Source organism: Scyliorhinus torazame, chromosome 2, assembly GCF_047496885.1.
Source record: "Scyliorhinus torazame isolate Kashiwa2021f chromosome 2, sScyTor2.1, whole genome shotgun sequence".
NCBI lineage: Eukaryota > Metazoa > Chordata > Chondrichthyes > Carcharhiniformes > Scyliorhinidae > Scyliorhinus > Scyliorhinus torazame.
In genome coordinates this window covers 278,679,594-278,697,553 of record NC_092708.1, presented here as the reverse complement: position 1 = coordinate 278,697,553, position 17,960 = coordinate 278,679,594, and the positions used below count along the sequence as shown (strand labels likewise).

Below are 17,960 nucleotides of genomic sequence, written 5' to 3'. Positions count from 1 at the left end.
GAAAGGTGAAGGTGTGTGGTATTAGTTAAGGACAACATTTTATTGCTGGAGAAAGAGGATGTCCCAGAAAGTCAAGAACATAATCAATTTGGGTTGAGCTAAGTAATGAAAAGAGTGCAATTACATTGCTCGACATAATCTATAGGCGTCCAACTAGTGAGAAAGATGTGGAAGAACAAATCTGCAGGGAATTAGAGAGATGCAAGCATAATAGTGTAGTTATAATGGGTGACTTTAATTACCTAATGGTACACTGGAACAGTTGCATTGTAAAGGGCGGAGAGGGCAAAGGTTTCTAGATTTTATTTAGGAAAGTTTTCTGCACCAGCATGTGTCGAGTATGTCATGTGAATGTCCCTTTAAGAAAAGTGTGCTTTATCACATGGCTGCAGTGATGTCATTGTGTGGGTGGAGCTGGGCTCTGCTCTGCTTTTTACTTACGTTTTGAGCTGGGAGCTGCAGTGTGTCTTAGTTTCGCTTTCAGTTGGAGTGCTGCATTCAAACCAAGCAGATGTGTGTATTGATCTCTCTCTCTTCAATCGAAAGAATGTCTCCAGATCACTTGATGATTTCAAAGTAATACCAGTTTCTGCAAGGAATGCAAACCCATGGGCCGGGATTCTCCGACCCCCTGCCGGTTCGGAGAATTCCTGGGGGGACGCGAGAATCGCGCCCCGCTGCCGGCTTACCAATTCTCCAGCCCAGATTCTCGGGCGCCCGCAGGATTGGCGCCATGCCAGTCGGGGGCTGTTGAAAGTGGCCCCCCCTGACGATTCTCCGGGCCCCGACGGGCCGAGTGGCCGCTGAGTTTGGCCAATTCCCGCTGGGGTGGGTTACTCAGCTCCCACATGGCGGAACCTGGAAGGTGTGTATGCAGGGGCCGTCCTGGAGAGGGGCAGGGGGATCCAGCCACGGGTGGGGGGGGGCCTCCACAGTGGCCTGGCCCGCGATCGGGGCCTACCGATCGGCGGGCAGGCTGGTTCCGTGGGGGCCTATGTTCCTCCGTGTCGGGCCCCTGTAGGGCTCCGCCATATTGCCCGGAAGCCAGTGCGGAGTCGAGAACCCATGCACATGCGCGGAATCACGCCGGCCGTTCCGCATCAGCTGGAGCTGTGGGGGCCACTCTGGTGCCGACCTTGCCCCCGAGGAAGTGGAGCATTCCTCATTATTGAGGACTGTTGACGCTGGAGTGGTTGGCGCCGCTTTTCACACTGGCATCGGAACTAGGCCGCGGGATTGGAGAATCCCGGCCCTTGTCTTTGTTAAAAAGTGGTTTTTGACTTATGGATGTTGTTAGGAAAGTTATTACGTGTTATCTACAGAGTACTATATCTTTTGGGGGGGTAATCAGGGTTGATAGTTGATAAGATGTTTACTGTGTGTTTATAAAATGTTAACTGGATTCATAGAATAAATATTGTTTTTGTTTAAAAATGCTTTTAGTTCTCGGTTGCATCACACCTGTAAAGTGGGCCCTTGTGCTCCCCATAACCAAAATCTATTAAAAGTTGTGGGTCAGGTGAACTCCATAATATACTTTGGTGTTCTCTAAACCATGGTCCATAATAAGTGCAACACAAATAGATTAACTGTCAGTGTGGGGAACGTTTAAGAGACAGTGATCATTGTTTCATAAGGTTTCAGATAATGAGAGCATCAAGAAGCAGAGGTAGTTTTAAGTGATGCCTGTATTATCGGATAATAGAAATAAGGTATAGATGAGCTAATTTAATGTTTCTGTGTAATTCATGTTGAACAAAGGTGTTTGCACATATGGGGATTTTTGGTTTCATTTTAAACTGCGGTTGCATTGTTTTGAGAGACTTTACGATGTGTGAAGTAAATAAGACATTGGAAAAAGAATGAGCTATTACTTAGCAGCCAGGAAAAATACTTTTTTTGAATTGAGCTTTAACTGGAAGCCCGAGGAGAAGGGAACATCTCTCTCAACTTGGCTAGATAAAAAGTCATACAGTGGAGTAGGGACAAGAAGGAATCAAGCGCCAGAAATCTAAAGAACAGCTAGTTAAGAAAACTAGAAGTTTCCAGTAAGCCTGGAGTTAAAGTAACAGAAGAAACTGGAAAAGGCTAATTTCATTGAAGTCACAGGCAGAATTCAAAGATATCTGAAGTGATTCTAAGTTGTGAGATGTTTTTCTACAGCCTGTGAAGTGACTGCTGAAACAATTGTGAAGCAATTAGTAGGTGGATCTCAGAGTTTGCATAATAGCTTTCAAGCATTCAAGACAAAGGAATATTGAAAGGAAGGTTGGAAAACCTGGCGGTGGATCCTCAATGAAAACAGCTGAGGGAAAGCATTGCTTGAAAGAAGATTTTAAAGCATGCTTTTTTGAGAGTGGAGTTTTTTGATTTGGAGGGATTGGAGCAGAATTTTTTAAAATATTAATTTAGAGTACCCAATTCTTTTTTTTCCAATTAAGGGGCAATTTAGCATGGCCAATCTACATACCCTGCACATCTTTGGGTTGTGGGGTGAGACCCACACAGGCACGGGGACAAGGTGCAAACTCCACACGAACAGTGACTCAGGGCCGGGATCGAACCCGGATCCTCAACGTCACCATGCTGTCCCTGGATTTGAGCGGAAATCCACAGAAGTTTACTTGGGTGGTGCCAGTCATATCATTTCAAAGTGCAGTGCATTTGACCACAGTTAGACTGTTGGTTGAAAGGAACTGTGTGTTTTCAAGAACATTGTAGCATAAGCTAGATGTTTCAATGTAACTTGCGTCATCCTTAAAATCTGAAAATTTGTGAAGGAGCATTGTTTTATACTCAAACTGTTCCTATTGGCGGCACGGTAACAGAGTGGTTAGCACTGTTGCCAGGGGCTTGGATTAGATTCCCAGCTTGGGTTACTTTCTATGTGGAATCTGCACGTTATCCCAATGCCTGCATGGGTTTCCTCCGGGTGCTTCGGTTTCCTCCCACAAGTAACGAAAGATGTGCTTGTTAGGTGAATTGGATATTCTGAATTCTCCCTCAGTATACCCGAACAGGCGCCATAATGTGGCGACTAGGGGATTTTCACAGTAACATCACTGCAGTGTTACTGTGACACTAATAAAGATTATGTTATAATTTTTTTGTTATTGAAGCTAATTGGTAGCCCTAGACTTTGTTCTTCCATGTTTTCTTTAAAAAAAAGTAAAAGTTACGGTCTTTTAAGCCAGGATTCTATTCTCGATCTTCCCGTATAGTAGTAACATCAATTGGGATCACAACACAAGTGGGGGTTCGTGCTGGATTTCAAAACATGGAGAAAGAATTATTGGATTCTAATTAGTAATTTGTTGAGATACTTTTAAATGTGGGTAGTAGGTTACTGGATGCTAAATAGTAAAACTTGATTTGGGATTTCTTTCTAAAAGGTGGGACCTGTGAACCTTAAGAAATGAGTAAGTGGAGGTATTGGAAATGAGTAAATTAGTAAGTGGAGGTACTGGACATAGTAATTGGAGCTTCTATGAGGAATATTCATTTTGTACGGGTTAGAATCCAAAGTGAAGTTGAAAATTGCTAAGATTTTCTTAAAGATGTAACTTTGACTGGTTTACAGAACGTAACCAAGAGCCAATTAAATGAATTGGCAGATAAACTGGAGTTGAGATTACCTACAGGGATTAGCAAAACTGTGATTAGTGATAGTGCAGCAAAGCATTTGAATGATTGTCTCAAGTTTTCCAAGTAGTGAGGCAGAAATTGAGTTGGCGAAAATTCAATTAGAATAGAAATTAAGAAACCTGAAATACACATGAAAAAAGGGAAAGATAGGGGGCTGGATTTTCCGATCTCCGACTCTGAAATCGTGTTCGACGGCGGGGCGGTGAATTCCTGATGACGCCGGAATCAGGAGCGGCGCCGTTTTGTGATACTCCGCCACCTGAAACGTGGCATACTCGGCGAGTATGCCGCGAGCCTTATCCACGCCCTCCTTACGTTGGCTGAGGCCTGCCCCGCGATGCTCCGTCCCCGACTGGCCGAGTTCCCGACGGAGTGGGTCGCGTGTGGTCTCACCCGTTGGGAACTCAGTGTGGCGGCTGCAGACTCAGTCCAGCGCCGCCACAGTCGGGGGAGGGTCGTTCTGCGAGCCGGGGGGGGGGGGGGGGGGGGGGGGGGAAAGAGACGCATATTCGGGGCTGGGGACACTGTGGTGGGGCGGTCCGGGGCTTGCGAGCCAGTCGAAAGGGGGCACTATTTTTGCAGGCCGGGTCCGCGAGCGGCATCCGCCATGAAGCACGGTGCGCCCGCTGCAGGCTGTCGCCGTGCCCTTACGCGGCCACGGACCCGGCAATTCTCCAGGCCGTATCGGCAGCTAGAGCCGGGTGCTCTACGCTACCTGGCTGCTAGCACCCCTCCCCCCCACCCCCCGTCCTCCCGAACATGGAATCGGTGCCCGTTTTCACACTGGCGTGGGGACTTAATCTCCAGAATGGAGAATCCAGCGCAGAGCTTTTCAAAAGGAAAGTGAAATGAGAAAACTAGACTTGGAAATCGAAACGGCAGAACGAGAATTTCACCTTAAACGACTTTACTTTTGAGTTCTTCCAAAGTTTGAAGAAAAGGAGGTGGAAGCAATTTTCTAATTCTTTTGAAAAGGTAGCTAATCAGATAATATGGCCAAAATAAATTTGGACATTACATTTACAAAGCAGACTGACAGGTAGAGCGAGTTAGGTGAATGTGTCTTAGTCGGAAGAGGTATCTGTAGATTATGATGCAGTAAAGAAAGCTATCCTTAGTGCATATGAATTAGTTCTTGAGGCATAATGGCAGAAATGTCAAAATGCCTGAAACAGCCTGGCCAAACCTATACTGAATTAGCGAGGGTAAGGAAAATTATTTTGACTGTTGAGTACAGGCATTGAAGGGTAGAGGGAACATAAAAATCCCACAGGTAATTATTTCAGAAGAATTTAAAGATTCACTTCCTTTGGTTATTAGAACTCATGATGAGGAAGAAAAAGTTTAAACAGCAAAACAGACAGCAGAGCTAGCCGATTATGAACTTTTTTTCCGTCATCTTTTTAAACCTGAAAAGGATATAAGGTGGGAAGGATAAAGGAAATCAAGTAGTCAAGGAAGTGATGGGAATTGTCAGGAAATATTTGCGATCAGAAGGGAAGGTGCTGAGGGTGAAAGTGACATTCGGAGACCGAATTGTTTCCTATTGTAATAACGTGGGACATATGTGGGCAGGTTATTGGAAACTAAAAGGTTGCAGTAGTAGGAAAGATAGCGCAAGGAAAGGAAATGGCTATAAAACTGTAGCAGTGATACAGGCGAAATGTGCTCCCTCAGAATCTGTGAGAAAGAGGGATAGATCTCAAGATAGTTCAGAGAATTATTTGAGTACTGGTGAAGGAAGTCAGGCCTTTGGAGGTTCTGATTGCTTTGTTTCAAAGTATTCTCTTATTCGTCGAACAAATTAAAATTGAGAGATACCGGAACAGATCAATCACTGATGGCGGCTGATGATACAATGCGTGTTCCGGATAGATTTTACCAAGGAAAAAATATTAATAAGGGATATGAATAGAAGGAACTAACCTATTTCTTGTGTGAACTTAGAATTAATTCAAGAAGTAATTTTATAAATGGGATTGTTACTGTGGGAATTATTTCTAAATTAATTATTGGAGGGATAGATTTCATTCTGGATAATGACTAGGATTGTGGAGACAGTAATGAGATGACAACCGTATTGCAACAGGCAGTTGATCATGTTGATCTTAACAAACTTTTGACAACTACTGTGAACAGAAATGAAACACTTATTGCAGATAGCAAACAGTTGAAGGCAGCATCTAAATGAAACAGAAAATCAATTTTCACATATGAAAGATGAGTTTGTGAATGAAAAAAAAGAGAGTTGGTGAGAACAACTGAAAATCAATTATGGAAAGTAGAACATTTGACTGAGGACTTGAACTATCTAAAGGATAAACGTGAGTACTTTTCATCCGTCTTTACCAAGGAGGTAGGTGTTATTCAAGCCATGGAAATAAATGAGGCCTTGGAAAGGTTCAAAATTGATAAGCAAGAGTTTAATAGACGGTGGGTAAAGTTGACAAGGCACTGGGAGCCACGCATATACATACATAGAAGATAGGGGCAGGAGGAGGTCTTTTGGCCCTTCGAGCCTGCTCCGCCATTCATCGCGATCATGGCTGATCATCCAACTCAATAAGTCTAATCCTGCTTTCTCCCCATAGCCTTTGATTCCCTTCTCCCTAAGTGCTATATCTAGCCGCCTCTTGAATATATTCAAAGCTTTAGCATCGACTACTTCCTGTGGCAATGAATTCCACAGGATCTCCACTCTTTGTGTGAAGAAATGTCTCCTTATATCTGTCCGAAATGGTTTACCCTGAATCCTCAGGCTGTGACCCCTGGTTCTGGACACACCCATCATTGGTAACATCTTCCCTACATCTACCCCGTCTAGTCCTGTTAGAATTTTGTAAGTCTCCATGAGATCCCCCACATTCTTCTGAACCCCAGCGAGAACAATCCCAACCCTCTCGTCATATGACAGTCCCGCCATCCCTAGATTGTCTGGTAAACCTGAAAAGGGTAGAAGGTGGGAAGGATAAAGGGAATCAAATAGTCAAGGAAGGGAAGTAACAGTTGGGAATGGTCAGGAAATATCTGCGATCAGAAGGGAAGGTGTTGAGGGTGGAAGTGCATGAGATGCATCTAAGGATATTGAAACAAGTGAGTATGAAAATTGCAGGAGTGCTAGTCATAAGCTTCCAGTCTTCTCTAGACTCGGGCGGTGCCGGACAACTGGAGAATGACAAATGTTTAAAAAAGGTTGTAAAGGATAGGCCCAGCAATTACAGGCCAGTCAGTTTAACATCAGTGGTGGTCAAGTGTCTCAAAATAATTATTCGGGATATAATTAGTAGTCACATGGAAAATGTGGGTTCATTAAAAAGAACTCGTATGGATTTCTAAAGGGAAAATCTTATTTAACTAACTTACTGCTGTTTTTAGAAGAGGTAACAGAAAGTGTTGATTCTATTTATGTGTTTCTTAAAATTTTGAGTACCCAATTCTTTTGTTCCCCCCCAATTAAGGGGCAATTCAGCGTGGCCAATCCACCTAGCCTGCACATCTTTAGGTTATGGGGGTGAGACCCACGCAGACACAGGGAGAATGTGCAAACTCCACAAGGATAGTGACCCGGGGCCGGGATCGAACCCTGGTGCGCAGCGGTGTGAGGCAGCAGTGCTAACCACAGCACCACCATGCCGCCCTAACAGAAAGGTTTGATGAAGGTAATGCTGTTGATGTGTTTGTGGACTTTCAATGGCAGTTGATACAGTGCCACACAACAGACTCGTTAGAGGCATAAGGAGTATCTTTTGAACTTATCTTCCCGAGGTTCCCTCATGCAGACATCCGAGGTGTTGTGAACCACAACTCTATGAAAAGCTGGCCCGATCCATGAAAATTGCAAATGACAAGGACATGTCCATCTCCACAATGGAGTTGGCCAGGGCAGAAGTGCAGGGTGTGGGCTCACAACCTGAACCAGCCCTCCTGCTTGAAAGGCACCCCAAAATGTAGTCATGAACCACGGAATTGGAACCCGACCATCGACAGAGGCAAGTAAATTGGGTTAGAAGGGCAGGGAATGCTGATCGTGACGGATAAATGGAAGTGGTCAAACACATTTGAGTTTCAGATTTTACAAATTAGAAAACAGTCTGTCTAAATAGATCGTTTTTATAACCCATCATAGTACTAATTATTGTCTCAACATTCTAAAACATCCCCATGAATACAGTTTTGCAATACTTGTGAAGGATATTTATAAATAAAGAGGGAGAATTCATATGTATGTAGGATATTATATCTTAGAATTGAGAAATGGACAAAATATCGCAATTTTTACCCAGAATCCTTAAACTTAAAAGTAGGCAATACTTGCTGACAGCTTTGGTTTCAACAGGTGTTAAACAAATCTCATCTGTACCAAGCATGAAATAGCACCAGGGCCTTTCAAGTTCTCTTCACACTAAGCAAATATAAGAAAAAGCTTTAAAGCCACTGTCATAAGGAACTTAAATCTTTATGATGCTATTGTTTCACCTTATTTATTCTGTAATCGTTCTTAAATCCTACCTCAACAAATTAGAGAAACAAGTTTAAAAAACTATTCTTCTAGAAAAGTTTAAAATCACTTCAACAGAAATAAAACCAACTGGAAGTAAACAGGAACGATAGAAGGGCATATTTTAGAATATGGTGGGCATGTAGTGGCTCATATTGTGAATAATAAAACTATTTTAACAAATAAATAATAGATAAATAAATAAGGACATATCGAAGGGGAAGAGTTAATCAAAGAGGTAACATCCATTGCTGCTAAAGAATTATGTATTCTGATTTAAGAGATAGAGCTGTTCCAGTTTCCTCTCAGAACACAAGAGACATTGTAGAAGGGAGACCTGGGAGAACTCCTTCAATATTTCCCCAATTGTCGAGGAGTTGGATATCACAAAGCAGACAGCTTTTCTGTCCAACTGCCCCAAAATCTGATTCACTCGGGATTTAAGTGAATATTGATGGGTATTCTTATATTAATATTGGCTGCGGCTTTGCATTTTTAAAGTTATATTGGATTTTATATTAGAACTAAGACAATAGTCCATAACTTACTCAGTCCCAACGTCACATTTAGAGGGTACCCCAATGATCACACTGGGGATTCCTTCTTGGAAGTTCCCACATAAATGTCAACTTCTTCTGGACAATTGCACTGAGCTGGGAACCATCCAACACAAGCGATTTAAATCACTAACTTTGGATGGTTCTGCCAATTTTACCCTGATAGTTACTCTTAAAAAGAGTTAGAAGGAAAAAAAAAATCACTTCTAACTCCATAGTAACCATTTAAACATCCAGACCTAGCCTACGAGACACCCCGCAAACCCATGAACCCCTCTCCCCTTCGTTCTGATCCCACCTTCTCCGCTCCCCTTCCAAAATCCCTTTCCCTCTAATCCGAACTCCCCTCACCTCCCCCTTCCCATCTGCCCGTCCACCCCACATTCCCCATCTGCCCCACGTCGAACCCCTCCCCTTTCGCACCACTCCCTTCCCATCCTCCCCATCCCCGTCCCCAGTGTGAAGCTGCTACCTTGAATTCAACCGTTTGAATGTTGAGAGAGTGCTCCTGATCTAGAGTAGTCTATAATTGGGACTAGAGGTGGAGTCCAACTTCACACTAACCACTTTCTGCATTCTTTCCGAGTTTCACTTGATAACCTAGGGCATTTAGAAGGAGAATGCAGCAACTCCTGATTATCTGAAAATTTCCTTTTTGGTGATTTTATATCTTCTTCAAGCCTTCTTTTTCTTAACTTTTCTGTGGAAAAAATGGAAAACAATCTTATAAAGTGAAGTCTGGCTAATTTGAAAGAACATGACATTAATAACGGAATAGTCACAATCTCAGCATTTTCATTTGATTTTCTTTTCACTATGCTCGCAATTGTCTCTTCTATTTCACGCTTTTATGTAGGATCACATTTCCTCAGTTTTACTTTTGCACATAACCTTTACCTGCCTGCCATTCATTGCTTTACATTCCAGGGCTCCAGGTCTTCATCCATTTTGAATGCCTTGACCACAAAAATATTCTTGCTTGTGCTTTGGAACTGTGAGTCATCAGTGCTTCAAATTAACATTCTCTACTCTCATTTGCATATTAATATTTTCTGTGGAGTGCATTCAAAATGTATGCAGCCAGAACAATGTTAAATTCCAGCGTATTTATCTGGAAGGAGGCAGCTGCAACACCACTCCAGAATCTCAGTACCATCCAAGAAAAAAAGCAATCTACTTGAACATGTTCCTTTTTACTTGACTCAAGGGTTAAACGTTGGGCGTGATGGCCGTTGTAGTCACACTTCTATTTTCAAGTTTCCTATCAAATTCATTTTCATGTTGCTGAACATAAACCCAACCACGAACCGCCACAATTAGGCACCATCTCAGAATAATATTGTTATTTTTAAAGAAATAAACATTATATAAACACAATATATATTGTAGTTTAACAAGTACAGCTAAAAATAGACATCATAAAAAAATAAGCATTTTTAAAAGTGTCAATCCACTTGCTGACTACCTCAATTTTAAATTGCTCAAATTGATTTTTTAAAAATATACAGAATCACTCACTATTATGTAGGGGTACAGTAGTTTTAATCAAAATATTACATGCAGAAGCTTTTAAAATATGCCTATTAATGTTTTAGCACCCAAAACGATTTTAAGTGTCTCCTTGAAGGCCTACAAATGAGTTCAATTAGCATAAATTCACAATGGTGATTAAAGGTTTTGAGAGATTCTGGTGCAATGTATTTTGAAATGAGCATGAAAGCTAGCTACATTGAATGTAATTCCCACTTAAACTTCTGCAATTTTGTATGTGATTTATGCCGATTTCAAGGAATTGTGCCTAAAAAGAGCAACACGGCAGAAATTGTACTCCTTCCAAAAGATGTACTGTAGCTGAAGCGCGTATTGTCTATTGGATGCAACAATTTAAAGCTTATTTCAATAGTACCTACTCATCCTATGACCTCTACTCACCAGAAAAACAAGGAGAGCAATGTGAAGGCTTGTCATGAAAACATCACTGAAGTTTCTCTCCAAGTTACAAACCATTGTGATGTAAATATATATCAGTACATATGTACATGTAAACATATACACATGTAAACAAACATAGATACATGTAAAGCAACATATATACATGTAAACAGTGCTCTAATTATTGTCCTGGATCATAATTAATCACTCACTACATGACAGCAAATAAAAACAATTGTATCTATAAAAAGCAAACACTTTCAAATTTATTACAAATGATAAAAAGTAGTAACCACAATAATGAGGTTGATGTGGTTATATTTTAATGATGCTGAATATCAAAATGTTATGCATAGAATAAACAATCAAAATATGAGGGTTAAATAGTGTTTCCATGTTATGATGGAAGCTTTGGAACGGGTGCAGAGGAGATTTACCAGGATGTTGCCTGGTATGGAGGGAAAATCTTATGAGGAAAGGCTGATGGACTCGAGGTTGTTTACGTTCGAGAGAAGAAGGTTAAGAGGAGACTTAATAGAGGCATACAAAATGATCAGAGGGTTAAATAGGGTGGACAGTGAGAGCCTTCTCCCGCGGATGGAAATGGCTAGCACGAGGGGACATAGCCTTAAACTGAGGGGTAATAGATATAGGACAGAGGTCAGAGGTAGGTTCTTTACGCAAAGGGTGGTGAGGCCGTGGAATGCCCTACCTGCAATAGTAGTGAACTCGCCAACATTGAGGGCATTTAAAAGTTTATTGGATAAGCATATGGATGATAATGGCATAGTGTAGGTTAGAGGGCTTTTGTTTTTTGACTTCCCATGTCGGTGCAACATCGTGGGCCGAAGGGCCTGTACTGCGCTGTATCGTTCTATGACAGCAAACTAACGAACTATTCGCTATCATGCCAGTGCCAACACAATTTTGGCATTTGGAGGCTATCTACAAGGTAGAAATTGACTGAACAGTTACAATGTGACTGCAATCACAGTTGGGGATGGGAGTGTTGTAATGTAGTGGTTATGTTACTTAACTAACAATCAAATAAGGTTTGGACAATAATCCAGTGAGTGAGTCTTGTTGTCATAGCAGTTTAAGATTTTAAACTGAGATTTTAACAATTTGGAACTAAAAAGATGGTATCTGTAAAAAGTGCCAATGAAGTAGTCAGATTGGTGTAACCTCAAATGGGTGGCAAGTACTGCTGCCTCAGCAGCAGAGACCCAGGTTTGATTCCGGCCTTGGGTGACTATCTGTGTGGAGTTTGCACAGTCTCCTTGTGTCTGTATGGGTTTCCTCCCACAGTCCAAAGATGTGGTTAGCTGGATTGCAGGCCATGCTAAATTTTCCCCCTAGTGTCCAGGGATGTGCAGGTTAGGTTATGAGGATAGGATGGGGTGGTGGGGGAGTGGACCTGGGTAGAGTACTCTTTGAAGGGTCGGTGTAGACTCTATGGGCTGAATAGCCTCTTTCTGCACTGTAGGGATTCTATGGTTCAATAATTTTCTTTAGGGAAGGAACCCTATCATCTTTGCTGAGTTTGGTTTATGTCCCACACCAATGTAGCAGACTGTTAACTACTCTCTGAATTGGCTTCCGGTTGCGGCTATGCAGAGCTAAGTCGCACGTTCTGCAGCTCCCGCTAGAAATGGTCTTTTGGGCTCTTTTTAGAGCCCGTAACGGCACTTGCTCGACGTTTCAGGGCGTGGGAAGGAGATAGCAACATTCCCCCAATAGTGTACGGCTTGGACCAGGAGTGGGGTGATCAAAAAAGTGGTAGTGAAGCAAAAGAAGGTGCGAGGGAGGAAGACCAAGATGGCGGCGGGTAGAGACCAGGCAGCGTGGATGCAGTGGGCGCAGGAGCAGCAGGAGTTTCTTCAGCGCTGCTTATGGGAGCTGAAAGCTGATTTGCTGGAGCCGATGAAGGCGTCAATCGATAAGCTGCTGGAGACCCAGACGGCCCAAGGGGCGGCGATCCGGGAGGTCCGGCAAAAGGTCTCGGAGAACGAAGATGAGATGCTAGGCCTAGTGGTGAAGGTGGAGGCGCACGAGGCGCTCCATAAAAAATGGCAGGAGGGGTTAGAGGAGATGGAGAAGTTGAGAGGCGGAAGTTTCGGCGGATCCTGGGCCTCCCGGAGGGATTGGAGGGGTTGGACATGGGGGCCTACGTGGTCACCATGCTGAATTCGCTGATGGGAGCGCGATCCTTCCAGGGGCCCACCGAGTGCTGGTGAGTAGGCCCAAGCCTAACGAGCCGCCGCGGGCGGTGCTGGTGCGGTTCCACCGGTTTGCTGATTGGGAGTGCGTGCTAAGGTGGGACAAGAAGGAGCGGAGCAGCAGGTGGGAGAACGTGGAGGTCCGGATCTACAAAGATTGGAGCACGGAGGTGGCCGGGTACAATCGGGCGAAGGGGGTGCTGCACAGGAGGGGGGTGAAGTTCAGCATGCTGCAGCCTGCGCGTCTGTGGGTCACCTATAAGGACCGACATCATTATTTTGAGTCCCCGGAAGAGGCGTGGGTCTTTCTCCAGTCCGAAAAATTGGACTCGGACTGAGGGTCAGGGGCGGGGGGCCGCGGTGAAGGGATGGTTGGGGATTGTTGTGTTGTATTTTGAGGGGGGGGTTCTTTGTTCATGGTTGGTTCTTTGTTTTTCGGGTTGGTTGGGCACTGTTTCAGTTGGGACTGCCGGGTGGGCTCATGGAGGGGGGCAGGTAAACGGCTTGGGGGGTTGATGGCCGGCAGGGGGGGATGGGGGCAAGGGGACCGGGCCTGAAAAGGGAACTGCACCAGAGGAGGCGGGGCCGGGCGAACGAGTGGTTGGGGTCAGCAGGAGTCGGCTGACTTACAGGAGAGGAGTGCAATGGGGGGAGAAATGCAGCTAGGGGGGAACCTAGCTTTGGTTGGGGGGGGGGGGGGGGGGGGGGGGGAAAGAGGAGAGAGAACCGGGTTGCTGCTGGAATGGCCAATGGGGAGCTGGAGTCAGTAGGAGGAGGTCGGGGCGGGGGTCTGCCACTGTGGGGAATGGGCCGTGCGGGGGGCGCGAGCACATGGCTGGCCTAGGAGGGGATATGGCTAGTCAGCGGGGGAGGGGGGCGGGTAGCCCCCTGGTCCGGCTGATAACCTGGAACGTAAGGGGACTAAACAGGCCGGTCAAACGGGCCCGGGTGTTCGCGCACCTGAAGGGGCTGAAGGCAGATGTGGCCATGCTTCAGGTGACGCACCGGAGGGTGGCGGATCAGGGAAGGTGGCGATCTTGGTGGGGAAGAGAGTGTAATTCGAGGCGTCGAGCATCGCGGCAGACAATGGCGGTAGGTATGTGATGGTGAGTGGCAAGCTGCAGGGGTGCAGGCGGTGTTGGTCAATGTATACGCCCCAAATTGGGACGATGCGGGCTTCATGCGGTGTATGTTGGGCCGGATTCCTGATCTGGAGACAGGGGGCCTGATAATGGGTGGGGGGGGGGGGATTTCAATACAGTGCTGGACCCGGCACTAGATCGCTCCAGGTCTCGGATGGGTAGGAGGCCGGCGGCGGCCAAGGTGCTGAGGGGGTTCATGGACCAGATGGGACGGGTGGACCCATAGAGGTTTGCAAGGCCAGGTGCCAGTGAATTCTCATTCTTCTCCCATGTCCACAAGGCCTATTCCCGGATTGACTTTTTTGTCATGAGCAGGGCGCAGATTCCGAGAGTGGAAGATACGGAGTACTTGGCGATAGCCATTTCCGATCACACTCCGCATTGGGTAGACCTCGAGCTGGGGGAGGAGAGGGACCAGCGCCCGCTGTGGCGCTTAGAGGTGGGGTTGCTGGTGGACGAGGTGGTGAGCGGGCGGGTCCGAGGGTGCACAGAGAGGTACCTGGAGGCTAATGACAATGGGGGGTCCAAGTGGGGGTGGTTTGGGAGGCGCTGAAGGCGGTGGTCAGAGGAGAGCTGATCTCCATTAGGGCCCATAAGGAGAGGAGGGAGAAGAGAGAGGGAGAGGCTGGTGGGGGAGATGGTGAGGGTGGACAGTAGGTACACGGAGGTCCCGGAGGATGGATTGCTTAGGGAGTGGCGCAGCTTCCAGGCCGAATTCGATCTGTTGACCACCAGGGAGGCGGAGGCGCAGTCGAGGAAGGAGCAGGGGGCGGACTTCCGGGTGCGGCGATGACCAGCTGAGTCGCACGTTTCGGCAGCTCCCTGTGAAACGGACTTTTGGGCTCTTGATAGGAGCCCCAACGGCAATTTTAACGGCTGAAAACACCGTGCGGTAAACCAGAAGGGTGTTCCCCCTGGGCACGGATGGAAAAAGGAGAGGAAAGTGGCCGGATTGCAGCGGATCCTTTGGAACAACGGCAAGGAAGGCAAGCAGAAACCAAGATGGCGTCGGAAGGTGGCAGTTTCATATGGGGCCCTGAACAACAAGAGTTTTTGAAACGCTGCGTGGAGGAGATAAAAAAGGAAATGAAGAAAGAGTTGTTGGCCCCGATATTACAGGCGATTGAAGGGCTGAAAGAGGAACAAAAGACCCAGGAGCAGGAGCTTCGGGTCGTGAAGGCGAAAGCAGCAGAGAATGAAAACGACATACAGGGCCTGGTGGTGAAGTCGGAGATACAGGAGGCACACCAGAAACGATCTGTGGAGAGGTTGGAGGCACTGGAAAATAACGCAAGGAGGAACAACTTGAGGATTCTTGGCCTTCCTGAAGGTGTGGAGGGGGCGGACGTCGGGGCATATGTGAGCACGATGCTGCACTCGTTAATGGGAGTGGAGGCCCCGACGGGTCCGTTGGAGGTGGAGGGAGCATACCGAGTTATGGTGCGAGGACCGAGAGCAGGAGAAGCTCCCAGAGCCATAGTGGTGAGATTTCTCCGTTTTAAGGATAGAGAAATGGTCCTTAGATGGGCGAAGAAAACTGGGTGTAGTAAATGGGAGAACGCGGTGATCCGCATCTATCAAGATTGGGGGGGGGGGGGGGGGGGGCGAAGAGGGATTGTATGATTAATCCTGCGGTATGGTAACTTTTCTTTCTCCCACAGGTGGTGATGGTGGGAGGTGGGGAGGGAGAGGAGATGGGGCGTTGGCCATGGGAGGCGGGGCCGAGGGAGAGGCGCGGGCTTGGTTCCCGCGCTATGATAATTATGGCGGGAATAGAGAAGCAGGAAGGAGGGGGCGCCGCATGGGGCGAGCCGTGATCACGGGGGGAAGCCGAGGTCAGCCAGAGTTTGCTGACTTCTGGGAGCAACATGGGGGGAGTAATTACGCTAGCGGGGGGTCTAGCGGGGGGGGGGGGGGGGGGGGGGGGGGGAGGGGGGAATTACTGGGTTGCTGCTGCTGGGGAAAGGGGGGAGTGGGTGCGGGAAAGGATGGGCGGGGGGGCACCGTCTGGGAGAAATACAGCCGCGTGGGAACTGGGCGAGAAGCTGGAAAAAGATGATGGCTAACCGGCAAGGGGGGGGGGGGGGTGGGAAGCCCCCCAACTCGGCTGATCACGTGGAACGTGAGGGGGCTTAACGGGCCGATAAAGAGGGCACGAGTACTCGCACACCTTAAGAAACTTAAAGCAGATGTGGTCATGTTACAGGAAACGCACCTGAAACTGATAGATCAGGTTAGGTTGCGCAAAGGATGGGTAGGGCAGGTGTTCCATTCGGGGCTGGATGCGAAAAACAGGGGGGTGGCTATATTAGTGGGGAAGCGGGTAATGTTCGAGGCAAAGACTATAGTGGCGGATACCGGGGGCAGATACGTGATGGTGAGTGGCAAATTACAGGGAGAGATGGTGGTGTTGGTAAACGTGTATGCCCCGAATTGGGACGATGCCAATTTTATGAGGCGAATGCTAGGACGCATCCCAGACCTAGAGACCGGAAAGCTGATAATGGGGGGAGACTTTAACACGGTGTTGGAACCAAGGCTGGATAGGTCGAAGTACAGGACTGGTAGGAGGCCGGCAGCAGCCAAGGTGCTTAAGGATTTTATGGAGCAGATGGGAGGGGTGGACCCGTGGAGATTCAGTAGACCTAGGAGTAAGGAGTTCTCGTTTTTCTCCTATGTCCATAAAGTCTATTCACGCATAGACTTTTTTGTGTTGGGTAGGGCATTGATCCCGAGGGTGAGGGGAACAGAATATACGGCTATAGCCATTTCGGATCATGCCCCACACTGGGTAGACTTGGAGATAGGGGAGGAAACAAGAGGGCGTCCACCCTGGAGAATGGATATGGGACTAATGGCGGATGAGGGGGTGTGCTTAAGGGTGAGGGGATGCATTGAAAAGTACTTGGAACTCAATGACAATGGGGAGGTTCAGGTGGGAGTGGTCTGGGAGGCATTGAAGGCGGTGGTTAGGGGGGAGCTGATATCAATAAGGACACATAAAGGGAAGCAGGAGAGTAAGCAACGGGAGCGGTTGTTGCAAGAACTTTTGAGGGTGGACAGACAGTATGCGGAAGCACCGGAGGAGGGACTGTATAGGGAAAGGCAAAGGCTGCATGTGGAATTTGACTTGCTGACCACAGGCACTGCAGAGGCACAATGGAGGAAGGCGCAGGGTGTACAGTATGAATATGGAGAGAAGGCGAGCAGATTGCTGGCACACCAATTGAGGAAAAGGGGAGCAGCGAGGGAAATAGGGGGGGGTGAGAGACGAAGATGGAGAGACGGAGCGGGGAGCGGAGAGAGTGAATGAAGTGTTTAAGACATTTTATAAAAAATTGTATGAAGCTCAACCCCCGGATGGGAGGGAGAGAATGATGGAGTTTTTGGATCGGCTGGAAATTCCCAAGGTGGAAGAGCAGGAAAGGATGGGATTGGGAGCACAGATCACGGTAGAAGAAGTGGTGAAAGGAATTAGGAACATGCAGACGGGAAAGGCCCCGGGACCGGACGGATTCCCAGTTGAATTTTACAGAAAATATTTGGACTTGCTCGCCCCGCTACTGACGAGGACCTTCAACGAGGCAAAGGAAAGGGGACAACTGCCCCCGACTATGTCAGAAGCAACGATATCGCTTCTTTTAAAGAAGGAAAAGGATCCGCTACAATGCGGGTCCTACAGACCAATCTCCCTCCTCAATGTAGATGCCAAGGTCTTGGCCAAGGTAATGGCAATGAGAATAGAGGAATGTGTCCCGGGGGTGGTTCATGAGGACCAAACTGGGTTTGTGAAGGGGAGACAGCTGAACACGAACATACGGAGGTTGTTAGGGGTAATGATGATGGCCCCACCAGAGGGTGAAACGGAGATAGTAGTGGCGATGGATGCCGAGAAAGCATTTGATAGAGTGGAGTGGGATTATCTGTGGGAGGTGTTGAGGAGATTTGGGTTCGGAGAGGGGTATGT

At 46.9% G+C, this 17,960-nt stretch overlaps 1 protein-coding gene across 2 annotated transcripts in view; it reads right to left on the bottom strand.

The window, feature by feature from the left end:
* LOC140398981 (G2/M phase-specific E3 ubiquitin-protein ligase-like) overlaps positions 1 to 17,960 on the bottom strand; it is a 449,971-nt gene that overhangs the window by 146,073 nt on the left and 285,938 nt on the right. For both annotated transcript variants that reach the window (XM_072488016.1, XM_072488009.1), the window contains one exon: positions 9,265 to 9,400. In XM_072488016.1, the coding sequence (XP_072344117.1) occupies positions 9,265 to 9,400 (136 nt within the window). The remainder of the gene's footprint in view (positions 1 to 9,264; positions 9,401 to 17,960) is intronic.